Consider the following 27883-nt stretch of genomic DNA (forward strand, 5'->3'; position numbering starts at 1 on the left):
TTCAGACAGAGACATTTTACTCGATGTTATTTGATATCATATTCTTTGTTGTTCCCTGTTTGCGTTTTGGCCCCTGAATGGCAGGCTTCATTTACTCAGTATCTTTTGTCGTGTGTTGCAAATCAAGTGCTTAAATAAACAGCTGAATAGATTTATTATAGCATAAGTCAAAGATTATGAAATATGAACTGAGGACCACAGGTTGCAAAATAAATCACATATTCCTTTCCTTGTTTATAGAAACAATGCATGTCACATAAAAATATAAACGGAAATAAGTATCACTGCTCTGTTTGCAAGATATTAAACTTTAAGTAGAATGACACATAAAATCATTTACAGTCACAAACTGTTCAACAGTTGGCAGAGGAGAGGTACTGGGCAGTTAAAGCAAAAGCATGAGAGAGTGGATTATATTTGGTTCAATGTACAATTCTGTAAAGTGTAAAAATTCTGGTGATATAGTTTGTTTTCTCGATGTCGAACAGATTCATAAAGGTTACACTTGTATCATGATTGGATTACAAGACACATTCATTGAAGGTTGGGGCCCGGATTGAAACACTAATAATAACAGAAAGCATTGAAGAGAGGTAGACAAAAAGGAGGATGATGAGAGAGTGGGATGAACTGAGGATATTTAGTGAAGCATGGAGCAGGATAGATGGCAGAAAGATGAAAGAAAGTGAAAGCCTTGGCAACATGCAAATGAGACTTTAGTTGTTTTTCCTCAGCAAGCTCTTTAGGCTTCTCTCTACAGCCTCATCCAGCTCCTCCTCCAGCTCCTCCTTTTTGGACATGGCGAGTTTGGACTGATAATCACGTACTATCTGGTCTATATAAGGGGCACTTTGTGTTCCATGCAGCATGAGAGTCCACTCCTTCAGGACCCCGCGCTGTGGCTCCTCGCCCTGAAAGCCCACCTCCAGGACCCAGGTCCCGCGGGGGTCCTCTCCCCAGGTGTGGGTGGTCATATAGGGCCACTTGTCGAAGCCCACCTTGGAGTCGTCGTCACGGGGCCTTCTGCTCAGCAGGATGGACTTTGTGCCCATGGGCGAGGTCATGTTGATGTTGAGGTCACCGCGGCGGCTGGAGTTGACGGTGATCACCGCCTGAACGTGCTCCAGGTAGCGGACAAAGTTGTCCTTCCCCTGACAGCCTTCAGTGCTGATGGCCAGCACCACTTTGTTGCCAGATTGGATTTTACTGGAGGAGAAATAGGTTGAGGAAGTAAACAAGAGAAGATCAGTTAAGTATCGGTGATTGTAATGAGCAAAAGTCAAATCAAAGGAGTCAACTGAAATGGATAGATCACAGAGAGAATATGTGGCCATCCCTGTGCTATAGCTATGACTGTGAGAGCAGGTGAACAAATAATGTGTTTTCTATCAGTCTAAATCATGCCTAGCTCTCCTTTGAATCTACAATAACTTGACCTGGTTTTCCTATGGCATCATCCCACCCCCCGCTCCTTTTTGAACCTGCTCCCTGATTGCATAACAGCAAAGATAACTGTCATTTCTTTGTTGTGTAGTTTATCTCTAGTGGGGCGAATAAATTACTATTTGGTCTACAATACATGGCCACCTTTTATATGTGGTGCCACATGTTTGTCACATAATGTTCTAGCTGCCGTCAGTTCGAAGGGCTTTAAAAAAAATGCTTGTTGTCAAATGTCTTATACTATATCATGGTTTCATTCACTATTCATATTTTTGAATTTAGTGACAAAAAAATAAATACAATAGAACAAAGTCTCACTTCATTTATAAAAATCCGCTGATTTCCCTTTCTGCAGAATAATGTTTATTATACAGCCAACTGTAAGTCTGAGGCCATTTGTCAAAAAACTAAATGTATTAAATGTTGTGCACTTCTAAATTGTCGCTTCTTTTCGGATGAGGTGCATGCGGAGATGCTGCCTCTCTTTGTCATGTTGCACAGAAAAAAGGCATGATTGTCATGGCATTGTTGTTGCTTTGTGCTAAAGAAGATGTACCGCTGTTCCCATCTCTTTGGGTGATGGAAAGAGAGAGTGAGAACACAGCAGGGCAAGGGTGGGGACCAAAGGCTATGAGGAGGCTTAATAACATTATTAGAGGCTGGGGCTCCGCCGCAGGGATGGGAAATGGGGGCGGCTGGAAGGTGACAAGGCAACAGCGACAACACACAGCAACTGAGCGAGAGAGACGTGTGGAACAGCAGTTTGGAAAAGAGAACAGAGAGGTGAGTGCAGCGGTGATCTGCAATGGCTGATTACTATTCCAGGAAAAATGGAACGATTCCCAGTGGGGTGTTTCACAGGACGTTACACTCTATAATGCATGTTGAGTAATTGCATAACCAAATATTGAGCAGTTATTTTACTAACAACATTAAACTACATAGATGTAAGAAGGTGGACGTAGTTATTGCGACGTCACACGTAGGACAGATGTTTTGAAGGCTCATGTTCGCCGTTTTGACCGTAACCGCCTTGTTTTTATGACAATCAGAGAACCATGTAACCGAACGCTGAATAGGACATTTTCAGGCCAACAATAAGTTAATGCTTCACTCTTAATTTCTCTCCATTCTCATAATCATTGAAGGTGCTATTACTATTATGATTAGCTTATTTTAGAATGTATAACTATACGTGTTACTAAGTCTTGGAATGAATAAAGCCGGATCCCATTTTTGACCCCTAAAATGATTGTATGCGCAGCAGGCGCTCGGTTCCCATTAGATAATGCAGCAGTCGCTCCTAGAGCAGGGAGAGGGATGCCTCTGAAGGGCAGCGTGAATAAAAAATAACCCCACCAGCTCTACTGACGATGAGACGTTCTCCTCCAGCTAAGTAGGCCACAGCCAGCAAGAGCAGCTATCGGATCCATGCCGAGCAGCGTGTTTGCGAGCATGACGATGTTGCTGTTTATTGCTTTTCTCTGGTGATGCACTATCACAGAGGTGGGCTTGTTGTAATTATATCTCTGCCACAATAGATGCCGAGGAAGCCCTGTGGTGCTGCTGTGGAGACAGTGAACTGATGAAAAAGACCAAGTAGAGAAACGAGTAGTTCACTCTCATAAATACTACCTTTATCGGTTATCATTTCACATATATACGGTTCTTCTTAGCTCATGCCACTTTCTGCAATGGAACGTCTAACAACCACTCTGCAATAATGATAGTTGGGCAAGGCATTAGAGATCCAATAAAAGCTGTATGACTCCTAAGGGATGCTCTTTTTGTATCTGCCATTGTTCTCATAGGAGGCACACACAAATACACACACACCTTCACACACACAGCCACAATTTCACACAATGTTGTCGTGACTGTGTCTGTGAAGCACTGATTAGAGGCTAAAATAAGAAAAAAGCAGGTGTTGATAGTTGCAAAAACCCACAGATGCGCCGCATTCAGTCTGCTTTTTTTTAGTCTTCGCCCACACATTGACACTTTCACGATGTATATGAAAGCTTCGGTCTCACACATCTACGGTACAGATATGATCACCTCCACCTGGAATCCCTTCCTGGCTGTCAGTCAATCTGATTGACATTGTTTCCAAGGCACACCATGCCCAGGCGCTTGTGGTTCTCTAATTAGAATAAATAAGAGGACAAGCCACAGGAAACCAGGCATCGCACACAGGGAGCTCAAAGCTTTGGGATGTGATGAATATGATAAAACAGAGGAAGAAGAGGTGAGGGTAGAAAGGCAAGGATGACTGTAAGCACAGAGGAGGAAGTGAAAACAAGGCAGCGGATGGAGGAGATGAGGATATGGTGATGCAAGGGGAGATAACATTTAATGTGAGTGAAAGAAAGATGGGGGCAGAGACAGACAGTTAACATTACAGCATGTGAGAGATATTTTGTTTTGTTAATAGTAATTAGAAAGGAATCCACATAATATACAGAATGAGGAAAACTTGAGTCAGAGCCCCAAATTTCTGAAGTCTCCTGATGATGCTCCAGCAACTTGTCAGCTATTGTGCACTCTTATTTTGTTGTTATTTTGACTTTAAATTACATTAAAAAAATGTTTAATAAACTGAAAGATTTTCAATCAAAACCAGATGGCACTAGATGTAATTGTATACAGTTCTGTTGGCGAGGTTTACCGTATTCTGTCAGACAGATATTCAATTCAGATGTCAAAAGAGAAATGTATTAATTAATAAACGCATGTTAGAACATCAATCTCTGTCATACACAATCTGTCGGACCATTGGACAGACTGAGCAGCTCATTTAAATATTACAGGGTTATGAAGTACACTCAAAGAAATGACTCATTGGATGAACTCAATTAAATTGTTGGCAGGTTTTCCATCCAATAATTTTATGCAACTCCAACTCAAATTTAGCACATCAGTGCAATAAAATGTAATTAAGTTAGTCCAACTCATTTCAATCAAAATCAAATACATCTAAAATAAAATAACGATATTCATTAAATTAAATTAATTTATGTTTGTCCAACTCAAAATATAAACTAACTAACAAAATATGCAAACTCCACACAGAAGGAATGCCCCGATTGGGAATTGAACCCACGGTCTTCTGGCTGTGAGGCGACAGTGCTAGCCACTACACCACCGAACAGCCCTGAAAGTGTCTTCACCTCATGTAAACAACTGATTTTCAGCTGGCGCATGCGCAAAGGGTCGTCCTCAATGAAACACATTTATTTTGAGTTGATATGCACACCATCTAACCTAAATAAATCTAATAAATGAAAGTATTCATACATTTTGTGTTACACCCATTAAATATAAATATCTATTTTTGTAATTGATTTATTTAAATGTATCAAACAATATTTAAATGTGTCACCTCTAAGAAGGGCTTGAATCGTTTTTTTGAGTGTAGACACTCCCATCACAGATGTATTTATTGAATTACTCAGTTATTAGAGTGTGTCTCTTGTGCTCGGCAGTATTGTCCTTTCAACATCTTCATGGGATAGTTGCAGAATATGTGTGATATGTGCCCATGTGATATGCAGTGTACCAATAAACCTGTGGAAATATGACTCACTGGGCCTCCTGAATGGATCCGGCGACACAGTGGAAACGCTCGGGCACAGTTTTCCAGTCCTTGGCCATCTTCACCATGCCCCCAGCATCCAGCACACCGTAGCCAAACAGGTGGTTGAACTCGAGGCCCACGCCGTTCCTCCTCCACTGGTGAACCTCGTCATGGAGCTGGTTCCTCTTGGAGGTCAGGACCGACAGGTGCTGCATGTCTCTCCAAGTGAGGTCAGGGCTGGGGCGGACCAACGGTCACCGGGGTGGACAGGACAGAGGCAGGATGATGAAGACAGGATAGAGTGATGAAGGGGTGGGGGAGATAACATTGTAATTTAGGACCAGCAGGCAAGTTCGCAGTGGAAAAAACTAAACATTTAATGATAAATATGTCCGATTCATATATTTGCATTAATGACCTGCTTGTTTAATATGATAGTGAGTCTGTACTGGGAGGCAGATGGTTGCCTTTGTCCGTGTCTCCCTCCATTATCTCGGCTGTGTATAGTGACAGCTTTGCTCTGGCTGACTCACTGAATCCTGCCGTTGGTTCAAGTGTGTTTGGGCAGTGAAAAGGCAAAACAGCCTTGTGTGTTATTTGCCGCCAGACAGGGTGAGCATCCGCTCCTCCCGACAGCAACATCATTATTGTGTGTGCTGAGCAAACACCGCTTCTTTACTCAACTCCCCTAACTGGTGTCAGTTAATGGCAGCAGAATCGTGCCAGCCTTTAATGAGAGAAGTGAAGCGTATGAGAGAAAGGGAAGGCTCCCCTCTGGGATATGAGAAGCAGCAAATCTCCAGGTTTTATATTTGTCATATTTGTTTAATTATGTGTGGGCGGGTTTACTTCAGTCACATGTGTTTTCAATTATTTTCTGATCCAGAAGGGACAATCTGCTCTAAATTCACAAGGCTTATAAAATAAACTCATAAACTTATACCACAGCATTAATATGACACACATAACACTTTCTTGTACACATCTATAATATAAGCTCTCCCCTTTAGCCTGCATACAGTTTACTACGGTGAGTTTAATCATCCCAGTCTCTCTGCTGCATGCATATGTCAAGTAATAAATAAAACATAAGAGCAGAGGCCATCTTATCAGCTTATGAACTATATTTTTTTAGCCTTGTACTGATCTGAATATGATTTGTGTCCTTGACACAAGCACATAGTCTGTACTTTGTGGGCAACAGTATTTGTGCTGTTTTGCTTTTCATTTAGCTTACAGTTGTAATAAACAAGCAACTCTGTGAAAAGTGGAAATGTCAATTGTGCTTTTGACGAGTTCAGACACACTCATAGCAGCTCATAAATAAATAGCATTAAATATCATCCCGATTTAGTGGTTGAAAGCCTGCATTGTGCACCTTCTGACCAGTACTTTCTTCAGCAGATAGGACATTAATGAGTCACGTATATTAATGTGTTATACTAGCAGTCCATCTAAAGTAATAATCACAAATATGTCAGGCGTGCGGATGGGGCAGTAGAGTTCATACTTAGCCTCAATTGCCAGAGCAAAGACACCAGCTGCCTCTGGAGCTGCTGCTGATGTTCCAGAGTGACGCAGCGTGCAGTTCCCATACAAGTCCGTGGTGGCCTGAAATAAGTAAATCACATAATTGTTCAGTCTCGAAAGACTCTCCCCTTCTCGCAAAACACTATTACACCACCCTGTCTACAGCCCCCCAACACCCCCCCCCCCCCCCTCATAATAATGTCTGTACAGTCCCCAAGCCACTAACTCAGACATTCAATATACAATTATCTGGGAAAGTGTTTTCAATTAAAGGACGTGTGCGTAATCGCAAAACTCCTTTTGCTTTACAAGTTTTATAAAACAGATAGAAAAGGACACAAAGTAGGGTCAAGTGTATATTGGCTGTACTGTTCGATACACACATCAGCAGAGACGTTTTTATTTACTGAATGAGCAGATGATTATTTAATTTAGGGCTTAATTAGAAGTGATAACAGATTGACTGACTGGAATTAGAGGGTAAACCCTAGGGAAGATCTGTGGCTCTGTAAACAGCCAAAGGTGATTTGCATAATCGCAAACACTGCTGCCTTCGTACACTGGGAAATTACTGTGCACGCATAGTATAGAGCGGCGGTGTATTCTCGGATGTGTGCTGTGGAAGCTAAGATACAAGAGCGTTCCTTTTCCTAAAACGAACCATCAAGGTCAGGGAATTGCCCTCGGTAAAGGGAAGTATAAGCATCATCGCCTGTCACGCTTCAGCTGTCTCTCTTTTCAAAGATGGTATGCTCTCTGTTTTTCTGATTGTGGAGACCCATCCATGCCTTCTATTTAATGATCACACACTGGTAACATAATACTCCAGGGCAATGATACAGGTAAAGCTAAAGTCACTCGATTAACGTTGGTGTCTCTCTTGTTCGCTTGGTTACTTTTCTTTCCACTTATACAGAAGAAACAGTCAAACCACTATAGTGGAAATAAACTCTCTGCTAATGGTTTCCCTTGGCAGGATAACAAAAATGTTTTCGAACAATAAGAAATAATAAAAGAGATGTCCATAAAAACATTTTCCTATTTCTCTTAATAACCCATCCCTTATATGCTTTAAACGTTATGGTTATGGCATCTATTCTGACCATCTACAGCAGAATGATGCCTCTGGATGTCCAGGAAGGTAATCACAGAAGAACTATTCCTCCACCTGAACCCTTTACCAATGACAACATAACAGCTTCTTGGGCTGTATCCCTGGTTTCATCCAATCTCCTGAAGGCCACGCATACAGTGCCTGCTGGACCAACTGAAAAGAAACTATTTACTGTTCAGTCCATGAATGAGGACACATCTTTGAAAGACATTAACCATTACCAAAGAGTATTGAGTCGCCATTGAATGATAAAAGTCAATACCTATTGGAAAAAGGCAACGTCAGGGACTATGGCATTTCAAAAAGATTCAACTTCAGTCTCCGAACCCATATATGTACACAGACACACTCACAACGCCAGCCTCGGGGTTCCTCTTGCGGCCGTTGCTGAACGTGGATGCCAGGGTGGAGGAGCAGCTCTCGTCGTACAGGGCGGTGCGTCCATCGTTGATGGCTGAGTTGATGGAGATCGTCCACATGCTCGAGGCATAACCGTCGCAGTTGCAGTCGTCATAGCTACCGCCATCTCCCGATGCCCACACGTAGATGCTGCCTTTTCCTCCGCGCCCCTAAAACAATATAGTCATTACAGTTCTGTTGGAAATGTTGGTAATCTGACTGTGATTATACCGTATTGATTAGTATGTGCCAGTTTACTAAGAAGAAGAAGAAGAAGAAGAAGAAACATTTTATTTTTGTGCTTTATGAATTATTTTCTTTTCTTTTACTGTATTAAAATTGTACTTCTTTGAACATAAGTTTTGTCAATCACTTGCAAGCACTTTAAAGTGCATTTGATTGGCTAAAGATCGGTCCAGGTTGAAAAAACGTATTTCCAGATTGAGCCACGCCTCATAAATCTCATAAATTCGTGCGCTAGTGTGTAGCGATCCACAAACAAATGCAGTGCGATCCACAAATAAATACATAGAAATCCACAAACAAATAGACAAATCCACATAGAAATGCATAAATATATTTGTGATTTTTCTTTTGCATTTATATAAATCGTAATTTATTTACGTGTGCATTGGAATGTATTTGTAAATCGTTCTGCGTGCATTTTTTAAATTTGATTTATTTATAAATTGTTCTGTGCGCATTGTGAATCTTCGTGTTTTCATTTGTGAGTCTCTCTGTGTGCATTTGCAATTATTGAGACTGATCCGACCCCGTAGTCGTGAAGCTACTGTGTTTATGTGTTTATGTTGGTGGGATTAGTGTTTGTTGTCAATATTATGGAATAATGATATTGGGATAAGAACAAACGAAAGGAGTTGAGGATCATTCTAAACCTGAATTAAAGTACATTTAAAGGAGAAATGTTGATGCTGATTTAATTAGCTTCTCAAATATTGCTGTAGCTTATAGCAACAACTTGACCATCTTTAAGTAACCAGGAAACAGAGAACCATAACTTCTGGTTGTGGTCAAGCAAACACAAAAAAGTAGTCAGTTTAATCTTGAGACCTAATTCACAACAAACAGACACATATGGTCATCCATACACGGTAAAATGTCATCTTTGTCGCTGATAGAGTGCCTTGAAACATGAAACAACTGCCTGGGGCTCAATGCAGAGAGCATCCTCTTCACCAAATGCGACACCTGTTTCTACAAAAGGCCGCTGGTTTCCCTCGAACAAAAGATCAAGTGGACTAAAAGTGGCGTGTCCTTCCCTCCGCGATGCTTATTCATGTAGCTCTCTGCTGGATTTGCAAAGACATGTTTAGAGCATTGTCAAGCTTCTCGCCATCTGCCTTCTATCTCTTGCACAATCCAAACATAGTGCTTTCATTTTGTGCCTCTGTGTTATTTATTCCCATTATCGGTATCAATTTGCTAAACCACACGATTATGTTTAAGATGCAGAGTTAAAACCACTCTGTCGGAAGGGGTTGTTAATGCAACCTAATAATTCAATGTTCAATGTTTCCCTTTTTTTGCACAGTGAACATAATGTTCAGTCCACATAAGCTTATATAAGTGATCATTAGAATCTAAGAGGCATTACGATTGAGTGGCTGCTTGATTAGTTGTGTTTACATGATCAGAGATTACAGTCAGCGTTGCTCCGACACAGCTACCCTGCCGGAGACGGGTCATTTCAAAGCAACCCACATATGCCATGCACAAAGTGCATGATGATTAATCGAGCAAGAAATTGGCAGTGGCATTGTTGGCATGGTGTGTGTGTGTGTGTGTGTGTATGTATGTGCGTGTGCGGGTGTGTGTGTGTGTGTGTATCAAAGACTGCCCTTTAACCAGACAGACGTAAATCTACATTTAAGATTCAAGCCCTTGTTGGCCGGCCTTGGGAGAGGTTTCACCTTCTAACCAGAATGCTTAATCAGCTTCAGAAGCCCTGAATCTCCACTCCGATCTTTTCCACCCCTTGCTTTTTATTTCTGAAACCCTGTGCACAGCGCGCGTGTGACATCGCCTTACCTTGTTGACGCCGTCAGCCATAGCCTGCAGCGTGAGCTCTCGCGGTCCATCCACCGTCTTTCCGTCATCGGTTGGTCCCCAGCTGGCGCTGTAGATGTCAATAACCTGGGGCATGTGGCTGATGGATGATGCCTCAATAATGTCAGTCATGAAGGGCTGGTCCAACATCCTGATACCTGAAAGAGCAACATCTCCATATGAATCTGACATATACAATCTACTGTCTACTGTTGGTTTACTGTCTTGTTACTGTCACAGGAAAACAGTAGAGTTTAGGTAGATATTAATGGTTAATATATAACAAATATTTCAGCCAGTCAGGTTTACAATATCTCGACTGTGAAATGTTGCTTGCAATTGTCTTGTATGGTGTGTTTGGATAACCTCGAAATGTGAACGGACCAGTACACACAGTGCTGTACCTCCACTATGCGGCAAGAACTATTGGTGAGGTCATTTCAAGATGTCTGAGCCGAGCTTGTGTTTGTGTATGCAATGAGTTTCATGATGTGATTCAAGCCCTTCTTAGAGGTGACACATTTAAATATTGTTTGATACATTTAAATAAATCAATTACAAAACGAAGATATTTATTTTGAATGGGTGTAACACAAAATCTATGAATACTTTCATTTATTAGATTTATTTAGGTTTACACTCACAAAAACGATTCAAGCCCTTCTTCGAGGTGACACATTTAAATATTGTTTGATACATTTAAATAAATCAATTACAAAAATAGATATTTATATTTAATGGGTGGAACACAAAATGTATGAATTCTTTCATTTATTAGATTTATTTAGGTTAGATGGTGTGCATATCAACTCAAAATAAATGTGTTTCATTGAGGACTACCCTTTGTGCATGCGCCTTCTGAAAATCAGTTGTTTACAAGGTGAAGACACTTTCAGGGCTGTACGGTGGTGGAGTGGCTAGCACCGTCGCCTCAAAGCCAAAGGTCTGTGGGTTCAATTCCCAGTTGGGGCGTTCCTTCTGTGTGGAGTTTGCATATTTTCTTAGTTAGTTAGTTTATATTTTGAGTTGGACAAACACAAATTAATTTAATTTAATGAATATTGTTATTTTATTTTAGATGTATTTGATACAAATGAGTTGGACTAACTTAATTACATTGTATTGCACTGATGTGCTAAATTTGAGTTGGAGTTGCATGTAATTATTGGATGGAAAACCTGCCAACAATTTAATTGAGTTCATCCAATGATTCATTTCTTTGAGTGCAGGGAGTTAGCCCATTCTGGGTTGTATTAATTTACTAGCAAGAAAAGTCTCTATGAAAAGGAAACTCGGAGCTGTCCAGATTAACGTGGCCGTCCTGTTGCTATGTGGACTCTAACTGACCTCTGCAGTCCTTTGCGGTTTGTACCATGTGAGTTACAGTTTATACATGGTTCAATACCAAATCATGAAAAAGTGTTCCTCCACATTCATCTCTATAAATGTTCTCTGTAATGACATCGCTGCCCACTTAATGTCATTGCTGTCCAAACTGGAGCTTAGATATGACACAAACCTGCCACTTTGGAGTTGTAGGCGACTCCCACGCCGCAGATGTTGTTGTTGGCTGCTGCAGACACCTCTCCAGCACACCGGGTACCGTGACTGGTGGCAGCAGAAAGCAGAGGATGCACCTCAGAGGATTTGCATGAATTTACAAAGGATATCTGAAAGGATATCTCAAAGGATATCTCGTGGGTAAAGGTTTGAGATAAGATTTCCCAGATTAGGTGCAACTGGTGATTTAGTTGACTTTGTGCCAGACTAGAATGAGGCAATTGTTAATAGAAGAGGTTCAAGTCAAGCGTCTTTGTGTATGTAGAAAAGCGCTATATAAGTTTGAATTATTATTATTATGTCATAAATCAATTAAAAATAAACAAACACTCTGTGACATGTAGAACATTAGCTCACAGAGAGACAACAATATGATTTATCCATCATCCATCTGAGTCCGACTGATTATGTTTGCACATATCAGTGTATTATATGCACTATGTAATATGTCTATCTCTCCATCCCTCACTACAGAGCGTCAACCCCTCTCTCCCAGCATGCTTTGCTACGGGCAGCTATTTATAACAACCAGCTGATTAGCCAGCGAGTTGCGCCCGACTGTCAGCAACTGCTCCACTGGCCAACCCAAATACTCCCCTCTTACTCCCACACACAGACACACTGGTACATCTGAGGAAATGGAGGCATGGTGGAGGAGGAGAGGAGGAGAAAGAATATATTCCTCTTTGTTCCTTTTTCCCCCCGACATGTGTTGCAGTGGATCACCTGGTGTGATTACGAGACTACAGGCAGATAAGGCTTTATCAGACAGGAGGTCGCCACTGTGAACACTGCCACTCTGAAAGGAGACCTGACTTGTGCAAGTCTTTCTTTTTGTCTATCTCATTCATCTCCTCCAAGTGAGCGTGTAGAAATAAACATTATGTGTTCTATTGTGTTGCGTTGTACAACAGCTCTGTTTATACTTCACTATTATGCCTTAATGCAACTATGTGAAGAGAAAATCAATGGAGGCGAGCTGCCAGACTCCAGGGAGAGCACACACAGTGGCTGTGTCTACTACCGGACACTTGAGCACTTGGAGCACTGACTTTCAGCGCTTAGGGCGCCACACTGACAAAACCAGCAGAATTCAGTGCACTGAAAGTACCCAGATGGTGCACTGCAAACGGGCAAAAAATGCAGTGTAAAACAATGGACACTACTGGCCCTAAACGGCCGCCATCTTGGCTACGTAGCGGAAGAGGAGGAGCCCTTTCCGCCAGCTTTTCATTTTATTTCTAAAACAATGGCGGACGAGGTGGCTACGGTAGCACAAGCGGTAGACCACGGAGGCTCCTGCCGCGATTGTGGAGGTATCGCAGTTTCCACATGTCCCAGTTTCCACATGGTAAACAAGGGACACAAAGAGGGCAAGAAGTACATTCATTTTGTCAGTTTAAGTTTCGCGGGTATCGCAAGCAGATTTGCGTACGTCACTCCCGGCTTAATTTCGCGGGTGCCGTGAACAGATTTGCGTCCGTCACTTCCGCCAAGTGGTTAACGTAAGTGTTCCATTTGATACAGCACTTATCAGCGACGCAGTGCACTACAGATGTCAGTGCACTGTATTGCAGTGTACTTCGTAAAGTGTCCGGTAGTAGACACAGCCAGTGTGTGTGTGTGTGTGTGTGTGTGCGTGGGGTCGGCTGGATGAGCTTTACCTGTTGAACCAGTCGTCTGTGTAGCGTGGAAATGGGAACGGGTCGTTGCTGCTGAAGTCGTAGCTGGCATCGGCGTTCTGAAAGGACCAATTGGATGCATTTACAAAAACAACAGCATCATGATAGAACTGGTTTTTTGGGAATTGGTGGAAGGGTCACTGGTTCTTCCAAGAAATAGTCTGGCATATGACCCCAGGTAAAAACTGTTATATTGTTTGTTTATCATATTTCTTCTTATTAATTATGGCTTTTACTATTGCACTGTGTATTCCCACCAATCACCAATTCCTTGAATCTGCAAACATACTGAAACATTTCTGATTATGATTATGCTTAGCTAAGTTAACCAGCAGAAGCATCATATTCAACTTAGACATGAGAATGTTATCCATCTCTTATTACCAGGGAATAGGTGTATTTTGCAAAATGTCACGCTGTCCCTTTTTTAAATTCAATTTCAGATGTTTTGTTAAGTAAGTCGATGGAAAGAAACTCGGCCCCATACAAAATCTTTCCTCTGCGGCGATACTAGAATAATGTGTGGTCACAGCGGGGATTTCAAGCCGAGAAAATAATGGCCCAATCACTGTCGGCATTTAATTCCACATCGCCAGAAGTAATAGGATCAGAATGAACGGCAATGGAAAAGCAGGAGAAACAAGACGCAAGAGACACACATCTGCCAGAGAGACATTAATGCAGTCAACGTAATTACTAGAACAGCCATGTCCTCAGGATCAAAAACACACACAAACATACACACACACAGTTGGTTTCAAGATTCAGCAGACATCTGAAAGTCGATCACGTGTTGCTCTTTCTTTAACCTTCTTTCAAAGTTCATCTTAAGCGACTGCAATGATCGCTCCTTTCGCCGCCACTCACGCCCCTTGTTGTGGTTATTTATTTTGCCCTGTAACAAAATAACAGGTGCTTCTTGTGGTCATGAGCACGGCCGTGTTCATAGAACTGCACACATCAGATCCATCTGGGGCTGTTTCCACGCACAGGCCTGACAGCTCTGCTGGCTGACATTTGGAAGATGACTCATTCAGCGGCAAAGAGAAAGCTAACCGGCAAATGCGGCCTGACCTGATGAAGAAACAATTATCACGATGTGGAGCAGGTGACTGGAGGAAAGTAGCGACGCCCGGGGTACACAAGAAGGATTATTTCTACTTCTCTATTTTTTTTTTATTGTACTTAAACATGTCAAAAAGAAATATATATGTGATTTTGTATATATATATATTATAAAGATTGGCTTGTAACTGTTATCATTATTCACAGAGAAATATTTTTGAATGGAGAACACGCTGCTCCCAAACAGGTTGTGTGCTTACATCCCGAGCAGGAGTGTGTGTGTTTTTCTTGTTCATTAAATGGAGTGAAAAGTGCTGAGTCCCAGTAATAAATGACCCAAGGGCCTGTCCATGAATCACTTGCTGTGCTTCTCAAGTTCATATCTGCTGCTATCAATCAGCCTCTGTTCTTCCTCTGGTGTCCTGTGAGCGGCCGTGGTCACAATAATGGATCGTGCCACCTCACCTTTCCCCGGCAACCCTTGTCTGTTCACCGTTCTCGGAGCAAATGGTTCTTGAGAGAGCAATGATTTAAAGCTGCTCGAGCGGAAGCCGTGTGCTCTGTTTTTCTGGAGATAAAGTCAAATAAATGTTTTTGGAAAGAAATTAACGAGGTACTGTGCTTGAGTGTAACTTCTGAATTATTGTACTTTAATTGAATATTTCCATGTATGTTTCTGATGCTTTCATCTTCTAGTCCTCTACAATACAGAAGGAAATGTTGTGCCTTTTACTCTACTACATTCATCTTAAAGCTGCAATTAGTGTTTCATTTTATAATTTAGGTTTTACATGTAAAAAACAAGATGTTTTTAATATATTCCTACTATAAACTCTTTTGATTTGTGACCCTTATATAAAAACTGTGTCTTGACAATGACTATGAGTTGCTGGCAGTTCCACCAAATATGGCCTACGGTCACGGCCTACCAAAAAATATCCAATATTTCAGAAAAAAAGCAAAGATGAAAGAAAAGTAATACACATTTTTGGAGCAAGCCTTTGTTTTTATCATCTCACAACCAGGTTTAGCTTGTGACCCTTTAACTAATAATTACATAGATTTTAATACATAAGAGTCCCATTTCTGCAGAACTTCTGTACTGTTTTGAAAGTATGATTTTGAATTTAGCACTTTTATGTGAATTTTAGTATGTTTGTTGTACTGTTTTTTACTCGAGTAAAGGATCTGAGGACTGTTTCCAACACAAAAAAACAAATCATTTAAACCCAGATTGAAGCCTGTTTTTGTGGATAATCACTTTTATTCCTGATTTATTATATATGTTGATAACAAAGTGAACTATGTGCAAACAAAACATCCTCATGTTTTTCTTTTAGGGCCATGTATCATGTCATCATGGCTGACTTCATTTCTCCATTTGGTGTTGATAATCTGGTCTATAATCTGGAGAGCGGATGCAGGTTTGCTGTTGACTGTGAATGTACTTGGAAGTCCTTTGCAAGATACTTTATTCCCATTAAAGAGAGTATTTCCTAAGATCCGAGCATACAGTGACGACAGATGCGTCTTTCGATCAACTCTTAAAAACATAGTTGTGAACATCAATTGAAGCCATTTCCAACGTTGAAGAGCCGTAGACTGTAAATCTCTTAACCTAATTTTATCGACGCTTGCACTTTCTCTCTCTATTGCTCTCTTGCTCCGCCTCTCCTACAAAAGCAACATATGAGATCTACTTCATGGTAATGTGAGATCATAAAATGTTGTCATGGTAACTTCCCTGGGTGTAGTAACATTTGCACAAATTCTCTTTGAGACGGAGTAAAAAGTCATCTGCTGCCTTTCCTCCAAATGTTGGAGTAGCCTAACACAACACACGTATTGATCAGGCGCTGGCAAGCTTGGAGATAAAACAACGAGTAACGGCACACTCAGGAATTGGGTCAAATTCAGGATCATAATTGTATTATAATGAAACCCAACCAGATTTCCTCAGAGATGTTTTCCACCATCTGATATATAATACTGTTCAAGTTAAGAAATACACAAAACAGTATATCTGCTATTATGATCGCGTTGCCGCATTATACAATTATCTGTGTGGATATATTTCTTGGATTGGATTATATGACAATATATTTAAAGTAGTATAACTTTTGGTATTTGCAGGTTAATAAGCCATGGAATCGATCTATCAAGTTAGACAATGTCTCGTCTCAGCGCACAAACATTAACTCACCATATTAACATATTTATTGAGCTATTGCAGTATGATCATCACACCAAATAGGTGATCTTACAAGACACAAACACACTTCCATAAACTAACATTTTGTTGTCCAATGCTGACACGCATATTACAAAGACACACACACACACACACAAAGATCCACAACCACACAATAAATTAAAATCTAACTGAAAAAGGTGATGAACGCAAATGTTATGTTCAGTCAGTTGCTGATCGGAGGTCTTCGTGGGACTGTGAAACGCCTCGATGACGGGAACAAAAACAGGATTACATTCACAGCGTCTCTCTCTCTTGCACATGCTCATACAAACACGCCCAATGGATCTATGCACAGCATGATAGAGCATGCTCCCATATCACCAGCTGAGACTGAGTGTTATTTTTGGGCCACGGCTCATCTCTGTTCATAGGCAAGAAACAGGCGAACTTAGCGGTAAGTTGCCAGAGACATGCACGCAGAAGACAACACGTATGCAAGCCGCCTTGAAAAGGATCACATAGTCCCAAGAGCTGAGGCGTAACAAAAGATAGATCACGCTGTGCCGGGGTAATCTTTATTATTTCTGCAAATCAGTGAGGAAGGTAACTTGCCGGCATTTCTAAATACAATTCCAATTTAAAAGCATGGATATAATTGTCAAAAGGGGATATTTTTAAAACTAAAAAGCACCACTCTTTCACAGCGCCTCCGTTTGTCTGGTTTATTTGAAACTCCTCAGATTCCAGACGACGGCACAGCGCAGTTCCACGGACGCACCTGCAAATGATCTAGTCAAATCAGACTAAGCCGTCTGGAATTCCTTGTTTCATTTCGCAATCCCTCTTGTCCTTTAATGTTCTGTTATCAGTATTCTGGAGATAGAGCGTCACATTATGCAGCGCCAACTACCCTGGCATTATCTCTGCCTGTGACAGATCGGCCTGCCGTTGCGCCTGCCACAGTGCAGTGTGCATTAACATTAAACAGCTTGGCTGGCCGTCTGCCTGTCGCTGCGTCCTACGAGAATACAAGGAGACTCGGCGGCCATGAAGGCAGCGTGGAAAGCACCTGTCACCGTCGATGGCACGCCACTCAAAGCCCATGAAATCGACTACCTGAACCGCCGCTTTACTCATTAATAGCTCTGAATGGAAAACGAAGGAAAGTATGAAGTTCAACAACACTGGAGTACTCACATAATTTGATGCCAGGTCTGGATGTAGATAGTCGATGCCTGAAATGTGATGTTGACAGTTATTAGTGATATTGAGCATCAGAGGGTGTGACCTCCAATATCTCGTTGCTGTTTCACCACCGTTTCCCATTTTGTTTGGTTTGGTTCTTAATGACACAACAAAGAAATAACAGCTAACGGAAACAATTAGCTGAGTAAAGCTGGTTTTGTGTCATGCAGTGAGGGTGGTAGGTGCAAATGATGTTCGGCCTTCGTCCGTGTTGCTGGCGCCGGAGCTCATTTGACGACGACAACAATGGTATTGTGTTATATCATGCAATTTATAGCTTGGTGTTTTAAAAAGTCAAGCTTACTGTTTTGTCCCTGTTTATTTTGAAGGATTATTTTAATTTTATTATACTTAGTTCTCCATTGTGATATTGAATTAATGCATTTTTATGTACTACTTATTTAAACACCTTATACCTAGATTTACTCTTGTATATTGCCAATAGCTTTCCTGCCAATAGTTGCTATCATAAGTGTACCATTTAGAAATATATCATTCAAGACAGGAAGGAGGTGAAGGTGTTGCATTCACAAGTGTATCACATCTGGTTGAAACTCTAAGACATTTTACCAGTCGTACAGTAACACAAAGTTGGAAAAGAAATGCATAACGATTTGTTTTTACTTATTAACTCCATATTTGGTGATTTACATTCACAGATTGACAGAAATGATAAAATGCTTCTGTGGGAATTGAGAAAATCCCAACACTTAAACCCAAAAAGTGAAAACGATGTAGATTCATGCTTTTCATTACAGAGTAACATGAAGCTTTGCCATTGGTCCGATGTCTTACATCAGAATTTGTGAATCACCTTCAACAGAGAATGACAAGTCTCAGTGGTCACCGTACATAATCTGGAATGTTAACTTGTCTGACCATTCATTGCACTGTATAATAAACAGATATACGTGCAGATAAATCAGCAGGGCAAATAAATACATGCAGGTATAAGTGTGTATTTACATCACACTCACCGTCGTCCATGATTGCGATGGTAACTCCTCTGCCCGTGTAGCCCAGTTGCCAAGCTTCAGCCACATTAAGATCCAGCCCAGGGGTCCCGTCTGCCTGGCCTGTGTTTACCTAATCGCTCAGACAATATGGAGAACTTCCATGACTCACAGCACCCCAGTGAGTTGCCATTAGAAAATTAGTCAACATGGAGGAAACAGAAGGAGGGTGGGCTGGGGTGTATGGATAAAGACTGCTTGAGGATGGGAGAGTGAAGGTGGGAAGAAGGGAAATTAAATGTCAGCGATAAGACAAGCCAGATGACTGACAGCAGGCGTAAAAGTCACGCTTGCCAGTTAGAGTAAACAAGAGGGGAGGAAACTAAGCGGCATGAATGCTGCGATGAGATGGCGTGGATAGTATTGGCAAGGCTTATTAAAGAATGAATAACAACGTTGATTCCTAAAGTAGTGTGAATATGCCTGGCTTGAGTAATTAAGATGTTTTTTTGCTGAAGGTCATGCGGCATCCAGGCGGCCACTTGGTTTATTACTCACCAGATACCACTGTTTTGTGAATAGAGGGTCAGTCATGTTGACTTCAACAACATTGAGATCTCTGTAGCCTCGCTTTTGACGACTAAAACCCTCTTGCTCCAAGACGTTCTTCACCTGGGGACAAAAGCAAAAGAAGCACAAGGTCAGGATCCATTTAAAGGCGACACATTACCTCACAAATCCTCTTTTCAAGAGCAAAATGAAAGTGGAATTATAAATGGGATTTAATATGATATGTGAGATGTACAGTAGGTGTGTGCTGCTCTGTCCGCTGGAAATCAGCAGACCCAGCTGTGTTCTACTGTACCATGAAGGCAGAACATCACGTACATCAAAAGGGCTTTTCTTGTCTAATCAGAGAGGCAGCAGCTGGAGCCAAGGCTTCCAGACTCACCTGCCACACAAGCGATGGAGTTTTCTTTTCTCCTCTTAGTACGTTTTTTAACAAATAGCGACAGCAATTACCCTCACAAATACAGTTGTGTTTCTTTGAATCGTCAAAGAGACTCACAGGCGGTTGAACAGCTGTGTTTTAGATTACCAATTCTCACTGAAAGCTGCCACAGCACCATTTATCAAGCAGTAGATGATAACATAGGACAGAGGACGTCAATGATGGGGATAAACGTCGGGAAATGTAGGTTCTCGATTGCTGGGCTGCTGTCATCAAAATGATTGGGTGTCTCTGACAATGGTGTATTTTTGTTTCTGTTACATTTAGAAATGAAGCCAAGAAAAACACCAATATTTCACTGTGTTCATCTCTGTCTGCAGTTGTGACGACGACAGCAACCAACTGTAGCCAATCAATTCAGCCGTTCTAATTGGAAATCACACACCTTTTCCTGTGAGGTTTCATCAAATAGGCACATTCACACATTTGGAAAAACTGAAGATGTTGGGGAGAAGTGAAGGAAGCATGAGTCATTTGATCTATTTCAGTCTTGTACTCTAAACAAAGCCTGAAGAAAAGTTCTTCATTGGAAATGTGCCGCCAACTGTCAAAGCGGTCTCAAGGTTTAGGTCATTTTAGGTGACCAGGAGAGAATGTGCTTGACCTTATTTACTTTGAATAACATACATTAAAAAAATATTAAAATTATAACATAAAAATTGCAGAAAAAAAGTAATTCATGTAATTGTTTTTTATACCTGAAATAGTGACGCTAATGAGAAAAAAAAAGGATTTCCATGGTGTAAAAGCTACATTTTGAAAACAAGTCACTGAGGCTACATGTTCCATTTGTGCTTATACTTTTAGCAAATTCACTCGAGTGTGACGTGAGAGAAACCGGCATTGTTCGCTGTGTGTACCACCACAGATAAGAGAGCAGAGCAGCACTTAAGATGGCCTTTTAAAATGGCCAAAGCCTATTCATCCAGATCTTTCTTTTATGGCATACTCTACGCAATCAGGAGGCGCACACACTGAGAATCAACACAGGTCATTTAAATGACCCGTCAGTTCTGAAGATAATAAAAATCCCTATATATTTGCACATGTGTCTTCTGTCTTGGAGGACTTCCTTTTTCGATTGGCCTCATGTTACACGTGTCTTCAAATACTTTATATTCACATTTGAACACTTAATCAGACGCATCCATCTGCACTACTTGCACTATCACCACTTTCTTTCTGCACTAACATCCCCAATTCATTTTCACTGTTGTTGTTTTTATATTGTACATACATGTTGTTGTCGTCTTTTTTATATATTAATCCTGTTATTTGTAAATTACATGTATGAACGATGAGAGCGTACGTGTAACCGATTTCAAATCCCATGTATGTGCACACATACATGGCCAATGAAGCTGATTCTGGTTCTGAGAGGGAAACCACCAGCACTTTCTACATTATCCCTCCCACCCCCCATACTTCTCTCCATCCATCATCAATTTATTCCATCACTTGGCAGGAACGCTGTATTTCCCTTGAGACAGACAGCATGTCGTGCTGCCCACTCACAACATCAAACAGTGCCCATGCACCACCATCACTCTTCGCCTTTGCCCGCTGCCTCCTCACAACTCACAATGCTCCAGCTCACTTCAAATAAAAGAGCCGGGCCGGCTATATCCTCTTCCTTATTTTCCTCTAGGCTTTCCCAGGCATGTGGCTCTCAGGATGTATTCTATTTCCCACCTTTATTCTCACCTACATCCTCGTAGGCCTTAAATACATTTGAAAGTATTTGTGGTGTTAAAAAAATATATATGGGAGGGAGGAACCAGGGATGGATGGATGGTTTGGGGTGAAGACACGGATGTGTGGATGAAAAGACGTCTCATTTGAATTAATGTGGGACATGAGATGTAAAAGGGCAAGGGAGGACAAGGAAGCATAGAAAAAGATGTAGAGGAATACAAGTAAAAGCTTGTGGGTGAGTTAGAAGTGTGTCAACATGCTTCACTAATGGAGTCAAACAAATACCAGTGCTTCTGGGACACCTCGATATCCATCCCACACACTGCATTCAGAGCTGCTGCTCATTTAAAGTGTTCCAGTATTAAATCAGTGTGCATGGACTGCTTTAAATAAAGAAACAATAACAGATTACTATAAAGGTCAAATTATTTTTCCAACCTTTAAAATAATATTAATAAATTTTTTCTCCATATATGTCTCGATGTTAGAATGCAACGGAATATTTCCTTTCCTTTTGACATTACTGCATGTGTAATACTGAGATATGTCTTGAAACATGCGGGAGGAAGACACTTCAGAATAATAAACAGGCAACATTAAACCAGGCGAGCTGACCACATCCTTTCTAGAGATGCACAGAAATCAATAACTGCAGTGTCGCATATGAGCACATCAAGCATCTGATTAAAGCCCAGCATCTGGAACGTAGACCTGCCCATGTTCGTGCTGTCTCACTTTCATTAAATGTATTAGCTCGTGGAGTGGCTCGCATTTATTTTCATTAGCACCTCTCACAAGTGCAATTTGAGAGGTTAGTTGATTGTCGGCAGCAAGACCTCCACTATCACCGACTCCGACGGTGGACAGAGCTAAACACACAGAGCGACTGTTTTATTATTTATTTTTAAAAGCTTGGAGACATGGCATATTATGAGATTCAAGATTCAAGATTCAAGATGTTTTATTTGTCACATACACACACAGGGTGTGCAGTGAAATGAAAGTGGCAATGCTCAGCAGGAATGTGCAAGGGCAACAAGTACACACTATTTACAAATAAAAAACAACACAATGTAAGTGTGTGTGTGTGTGTGTGTGTGTGGGGGTCGAGTTCACAATCCTGATGGCCTGAGGAAAGAAACTCCGTCTCAGTCTCTCTGTTCTTGCAGCGTGACGGAGGCGCCTGCCTGACCGCAGCAGCTGAAACAGTCTGTTGTTGGGGTGGTGAGGATCCTTCATGATCCTGCTGGTCTGCACCTCCTGGTGTACAAGTCCTGCAGGGTGGGAGTGTAGTTCCAATAGTGCGCTCTGATGTTCTAGTTTACAATGTACCACTGCTACAACGACAACCATCCATCCATCCTCTGCCATGCATGCAGGTCGCGGGGGCTGAGCAGGGTATTCCAGACGTCCCTCTCCCCAGAAATACTTTCCAGCTCATCATTTTGGACCCGGAGGCATTCCCAGGCCAGACGAGATATACAGTCTCTCTAGTGTGCTCTGAGTCTATCCTTGAGCCTCCCAACTAGGCCTATTGTATTTGCGCCTTGTCAAAACTTTTCATAGGAAAGCATATAAACACAAATCTTACAATACAAACATGGGACATTATAAGGAAACATATTCAAAGCATTTATATTCCTCAAAAAATCTAGAAATATCACCAAAAGGCACATCTATAAGCGGTAGTTTCTGTTAGTGGTTTAGAGATGGGCAACATCAGCATTATAAAGCAATACTCCATTCATTACAGATATTAACTGCTTTTGAATTTCAATTATATCCCCCTGATGTAATGTCTCTTTTTTCCTCTCTTATTGAATAATATGTCCGTCCTCATGATGTTGGCTTTTCTGTCCAGTAAGTTCAATATTTATCGAGTAGCTTTTGATGACATGTGGTCTGTCCCGGTGAGCTCTGCTTGCTCTGAGTACGTTTGGTGTTGCACTGCATTCTAGATGGACAATAGTCTCAAGGAAACTATTCTGATGCACAGTAAATGGGGATCCATGCTCTAGGCCAGCGATTCCCAAACTGTGGGCCGCGGCTCACTGGTGGGCCGCGAAGGTACTGCAGGTGGGCCGCGAGAGGTCATTTACAATAAATAAATAAAATGTTTTTAATTTTCAATTTTGAAAAGTTTGAAATTAATATAAAAATATTTATGATTTAAATTGTGTGTTATTCTTTTATCTGACCTATTTTTCTGACCGCAAAACAATGTCAAATGGGGCGCCCTCTTGTAGTATTAGTTTATGTTTTGATCAGAGTTGTGATCAGCGCCGCCGCTCCCATAACGCGCACTACGCGCTGCGCGTAGGGCACCAAGTCCTGAGGGGGCTCCACAAAATAGGCAACTAAAAAAATCCTCATAGTTATAATAATTATAATGCCGATATTATTTCAGTCTAGAAATATTAGGCGCCTTTTAGGCATGTACAGGACTGTCTCAGAAAATTAGAATATTGTGATGAAGTTCTTTATTTTCTGTAATGCAATTAAAAAAACAAAATGTCATGCATTCTGGATTCATTACAAATCAACTGAAATATTGCAAGCCTTTTATTCTGATTTATTGCTGATTATGGCTTACAGCTTAAGAAAACTCAAATATCCTATCTCTAAATATTAGAATATCATGAAAAAGTATACTAGTAGGGTATTAAACAAATCACTTGAATTGTCTAATTAACTCGAAACACCTGCAAGGGTTTCCTGAGCCTTGACAAACACTCAGCTGTTATAAATCTTTTTTTAACTTGGTCTGAGGAAATATTAAAATTTTATGAGATAGGATTTTAGAGTTTTCTTAAGCTGTAAGCCATAATCAGCAATATTAAAAGAATAAAAGGCTTGCAATATTTCAGTTGATTTGTAATGAATCCAGAATGCATGTTTTGTTTTTAATTGCATTACAGTAAAGAACTTATCTATTCTAATTTTCTGAGACAGTCCTGTATATCACAAAACAGGCAGAACAAGAGAGATGTTTAATCGCTCAGCACCCCCCGTTAACACTTCTCGGGTCGCATCGCTCTGTCTGCCGTGATGCGCGCCGACACATCCGCGCACACAGCAGGGTTTTTCCTGGGTCAAAATGGGTCTTCAGTGCTCCCCAAAAAAATGTTTGACAAGAAGACACGCTTATCAACTCCAGTGTTTCCCCTACTATTATAACAGGGTGAAATCTGACCACCCGTCACCCTGTAATTTTCGTCTACCCCCCGTCAACTCTTCTCGGCTCGCGCGCGCCAGAGCTCCGATGCCGGCGCGCGCCTCCCTCAGCCGGGATGCGCGCACACAGGTGAGCACACCTCAGTGTTAAATTACGGCTTAGGCGCGCGCCCACATTTTCTCAATGCAGGAAAAACCCTGCACAGGTGAACACCCTCTCACTAGCACGCCCCCCCCCCCAGGGATGGATTAACCAACGGGCCTACCTGGCCCAGGCCCAGGGGCCCATGAACTCAGGGGGCCCCTAGGCCTGAGCCTCCGCACGTGACATCGCTGTTATTAACATTGTATTGATATGAATATGATGATATGACACGATGCGCCGTAGCCGGTATATGCTGGGCTTAAGTCATTCATGTCAGTAACAGGGCCCCAATAGTCCTACTGAGGGATGGATTACCGAACGAGCCTACCGGCACCAGGGGCCCATGAGCTCAGGGGAGCTCAGGGGGCCCCTAAGCCAGAGCCTCTGCGTGAAGTAGCTGTTATTAACTTTGTATTGATATGATGATGTGACACGATGCGCCATAGCCGGTATATGCTAGGCTTAAGTCATTCATGTCATGGTCATATAATTCGCGTTATGTTGTCTGCTCAGCTCCGGTATCGTTGTTCCATACGGACTGTTTTGTTAGCGATGTTTAAAAAAAAAATTTTTTTATTTTTTTACGTCAATTATTATTTTGATTTTTTTTGTTGCGGGGGGGGGGGGGGGGCCTTGACACGTCCAGGCCCAGGGGCCCGTGGTTTCTTAATCCGTCCATGCCCCCCCGTCGACAACGCTTCGTCAACGCTGGTTGTGATTTAAGGCTTGGGTGGGCCGCAGAAGATTTTCAGATTTCAAATTGGGCCGTGGCATTCTTGAGTTTGGGAACCGCTGCTCTAGGCAGATGTAAAGATTCCACACAAAGCGTGCGTTTCTCAGTGTGCACATGTGTGTGTGTGTGTCTATGCTTACCCTTCGGTCTTTTTGGAGCCGCTGTTTGCTGTGGGCACTGCGTTTGCTCCGCCTCTTCGAAGTGTCCTGAGGATAGAAGTGAAAGAGCCCCTCTCCAAAGGAAAGCTGGATACAAAAAATTAAATAAAACAAGAGGTAGAAGATAGATCAGGAGACGAAGCAGAGATGAGAACAGAGGCAGCAAGCAGAAAGTGTGTGAATTAGCTCGACACCATATTCTATATAAATGGAGGAGAAGGAGAGCGGGTCGTCTTTCACTGATTCCATGTGTTTTTAAGAAGGATCTATGTTCAGGCAGTGGTGAACAGTGATGGAATGAACCATAATAAAAGGCAGGGAAATGAGATGCATCCTCCGGAGCTTTCCCTCCAACACTGTGCACAGATTAAAGCCCTCCTTATGCTCACAACAGCCAGGGTCAATCCTCGAAATAAACACTGTCAGATGCGCCTGTCAGATCTAATGTGAAAAAGAAATGATAATGGAAGGATGAGGATTATTTTTCTTCCATTGCACTTAAATTATATCACTGTTGCCCCAAAAATATTTGCTGATGTCAGGTCTCGTCCTCTCTCTTTTATCTCTATTTGGGCTCCCATTTGTGCATCTCAGTTCAGGGTCCTGGTCTAGTTAATTAAGCAACAATAGAAAATAAATCAAACGACACAGACATTGTTTTATGATGCATATCCCATTAAGACAAATATAGCTGCAGATTACATAACCTAGGAGGCAGGGAGGCAGTAGATGGGGAGAGGTGGGTGTGATCTAGAGCAACAATGAATGGAACTAGCAAACAGGACTGCTGCGCAACCACCACACAGAGATTAGTTCCAGATTAAAACACCTTTTTGTTATTGTGGAGACAGCCTTCTGTTCACTGCTACGCCTCACTGGCTATGGCTCCGGCCAATTTCACCCACACATTTATTTTGACATGTAACAAGACACACACTGTCAGGGAATTATATCCATTGGTCTGCCATTAATGGTTTGTTATGCATCTTTTGACATGTTCTGATGTGTGCATGCATTTGCAAGACATATTGTTTCAGGTGTCTGCAGGGAAGCTATATGTATATCAAGTTATGCAATCTGAATACACTGTAGCCTACTCTGTGTGTGAGTGATAGATTTTTTTGAAATGTCATATAATGTTATGGTTAAAAAGGTTATCTTAAGATGATCCATTAATGATATTTAATGACTTGACATGTAACGACTGGAATTCATCACAATCTAAACTTCATGTTGTGAGAGATGTAATGTATTAAAAAAAGAAACATATTTCACAAAAGATATTCATAAAAATATAATTTCAAATGTATTTCACAGAAATAAAATCTCCAAGCTTATTTTTCTTCATTTTCTTTCTAGGACACTGACATTGGATGCAAGGCAACTTTGAGTCCCCAGGGCCACAGGCCAATGGGCAACCTAACCAGGGCTTGCGTTTGAGTGTGAATTACATCATAAAATCAGACAAAAGTGTAATGAAGTCAAACCAAAATAAAACCATGAGAAGCCTCAGTATTCATATTTAGGCTGCTGGTCTGAGAATGTTGCTAAATACGATAGGCTATATTTCAAACATCCACATCTATGTTATGGGTAGATTGATATTTTTAGCATTTAATTAGAATTATTGATTGACAATAATAAATCACTATTGTTGCTTTGTTTTAAGTTCTTCCTCAGGAGAAAGATATATTTTTTAAAGCCATACAGTGCAAGCAATGCGTGACCATTTTCTCCACGCATCTCTACCTTTCGGGCACTCTGGAACCCATGTTGTGCTGCAAGTTGGTGCGCCTCATCCTGCGCGTCCTCGTGCAACTGAACCAGAAGATGGTCCGTGAACGCTCCTTCTGCAGCCTGTGTCGCAAGCAGCAGCGCGTTCAGCAGCGCGTTCAGCAGCACTATAAATCCCACGGCTGTCCCATGTCGGGGAGATCCACGCATCGTGTCTGCCTTGTGTCAATCCGTGTGCCTGGCCGTCGAGCTGGAATCAGCGTGCGGGCTGCTCCTCGCTAAAGATGGGAGGATGAGGAGGACGAGAAGAGAGGTCGAATCAAAGCTTTTGCGGACGCATCTCCTCGTCGTCAGCTGACTGGAAGTTGTATGTCGCCGAGGTGGAGCTGCTCCTGCTGCCTGC

The 27883-nt window shown here is 41.6% G+C and overlaps 1 protein-coding gene across 1 annotated transcript; it reads right to left on the minus strand.

The window, feature by feature from the left end:
- Positions 1–137: 137 nt before the first annotated feature.
- On the minus strand, positions 138–27866 carry pcsk2 (proprotein convertase subtilisin/kexin type 2). The gene is made up of 12 exons (XM_056435498.1): positions 27496–27866; positions 25729–25833; positions 19388–19501; positions 18854–18962; positions 17829–17866; positions 13355–13431; positions 11650–11738; positions 10113–10288; positions 8018–8233; positions 6531–6631; positions 5030–5257; positions 138–1206 (listed from the first exon to the last, which is right to left on the minus strand). The coding sequence occupies exons 1-12, from the start codon at positions 27688–27690 to the stop codon at positions 717–719; spliced, it is 1938 nt and encodes a 645-aa protein (XP_056291473.1). The 5' UTR covers positions 27691–27866; the 3' UTR covers positions 138–716.
- Positions 27867–27883: the final 17 nt, after the last annotated feature.

The sequence above is a fragment of the Pseudoliparis swirei genome, chromosome 17 (genome assembly GCF_029220125.1).
Source record: "Pseudoliparis swirei isolate HS2019 ecotype Mariana Trench chromosome 17, NWPU_hadal_v1, whole genome shotgun sequence".
Lineage (NCBI taxonomy): Eukaryota > Metazoa > Chordata > Actinopteri > Perciformes > Liparidae > Pseudoliparis > Pseudoliparis swirei.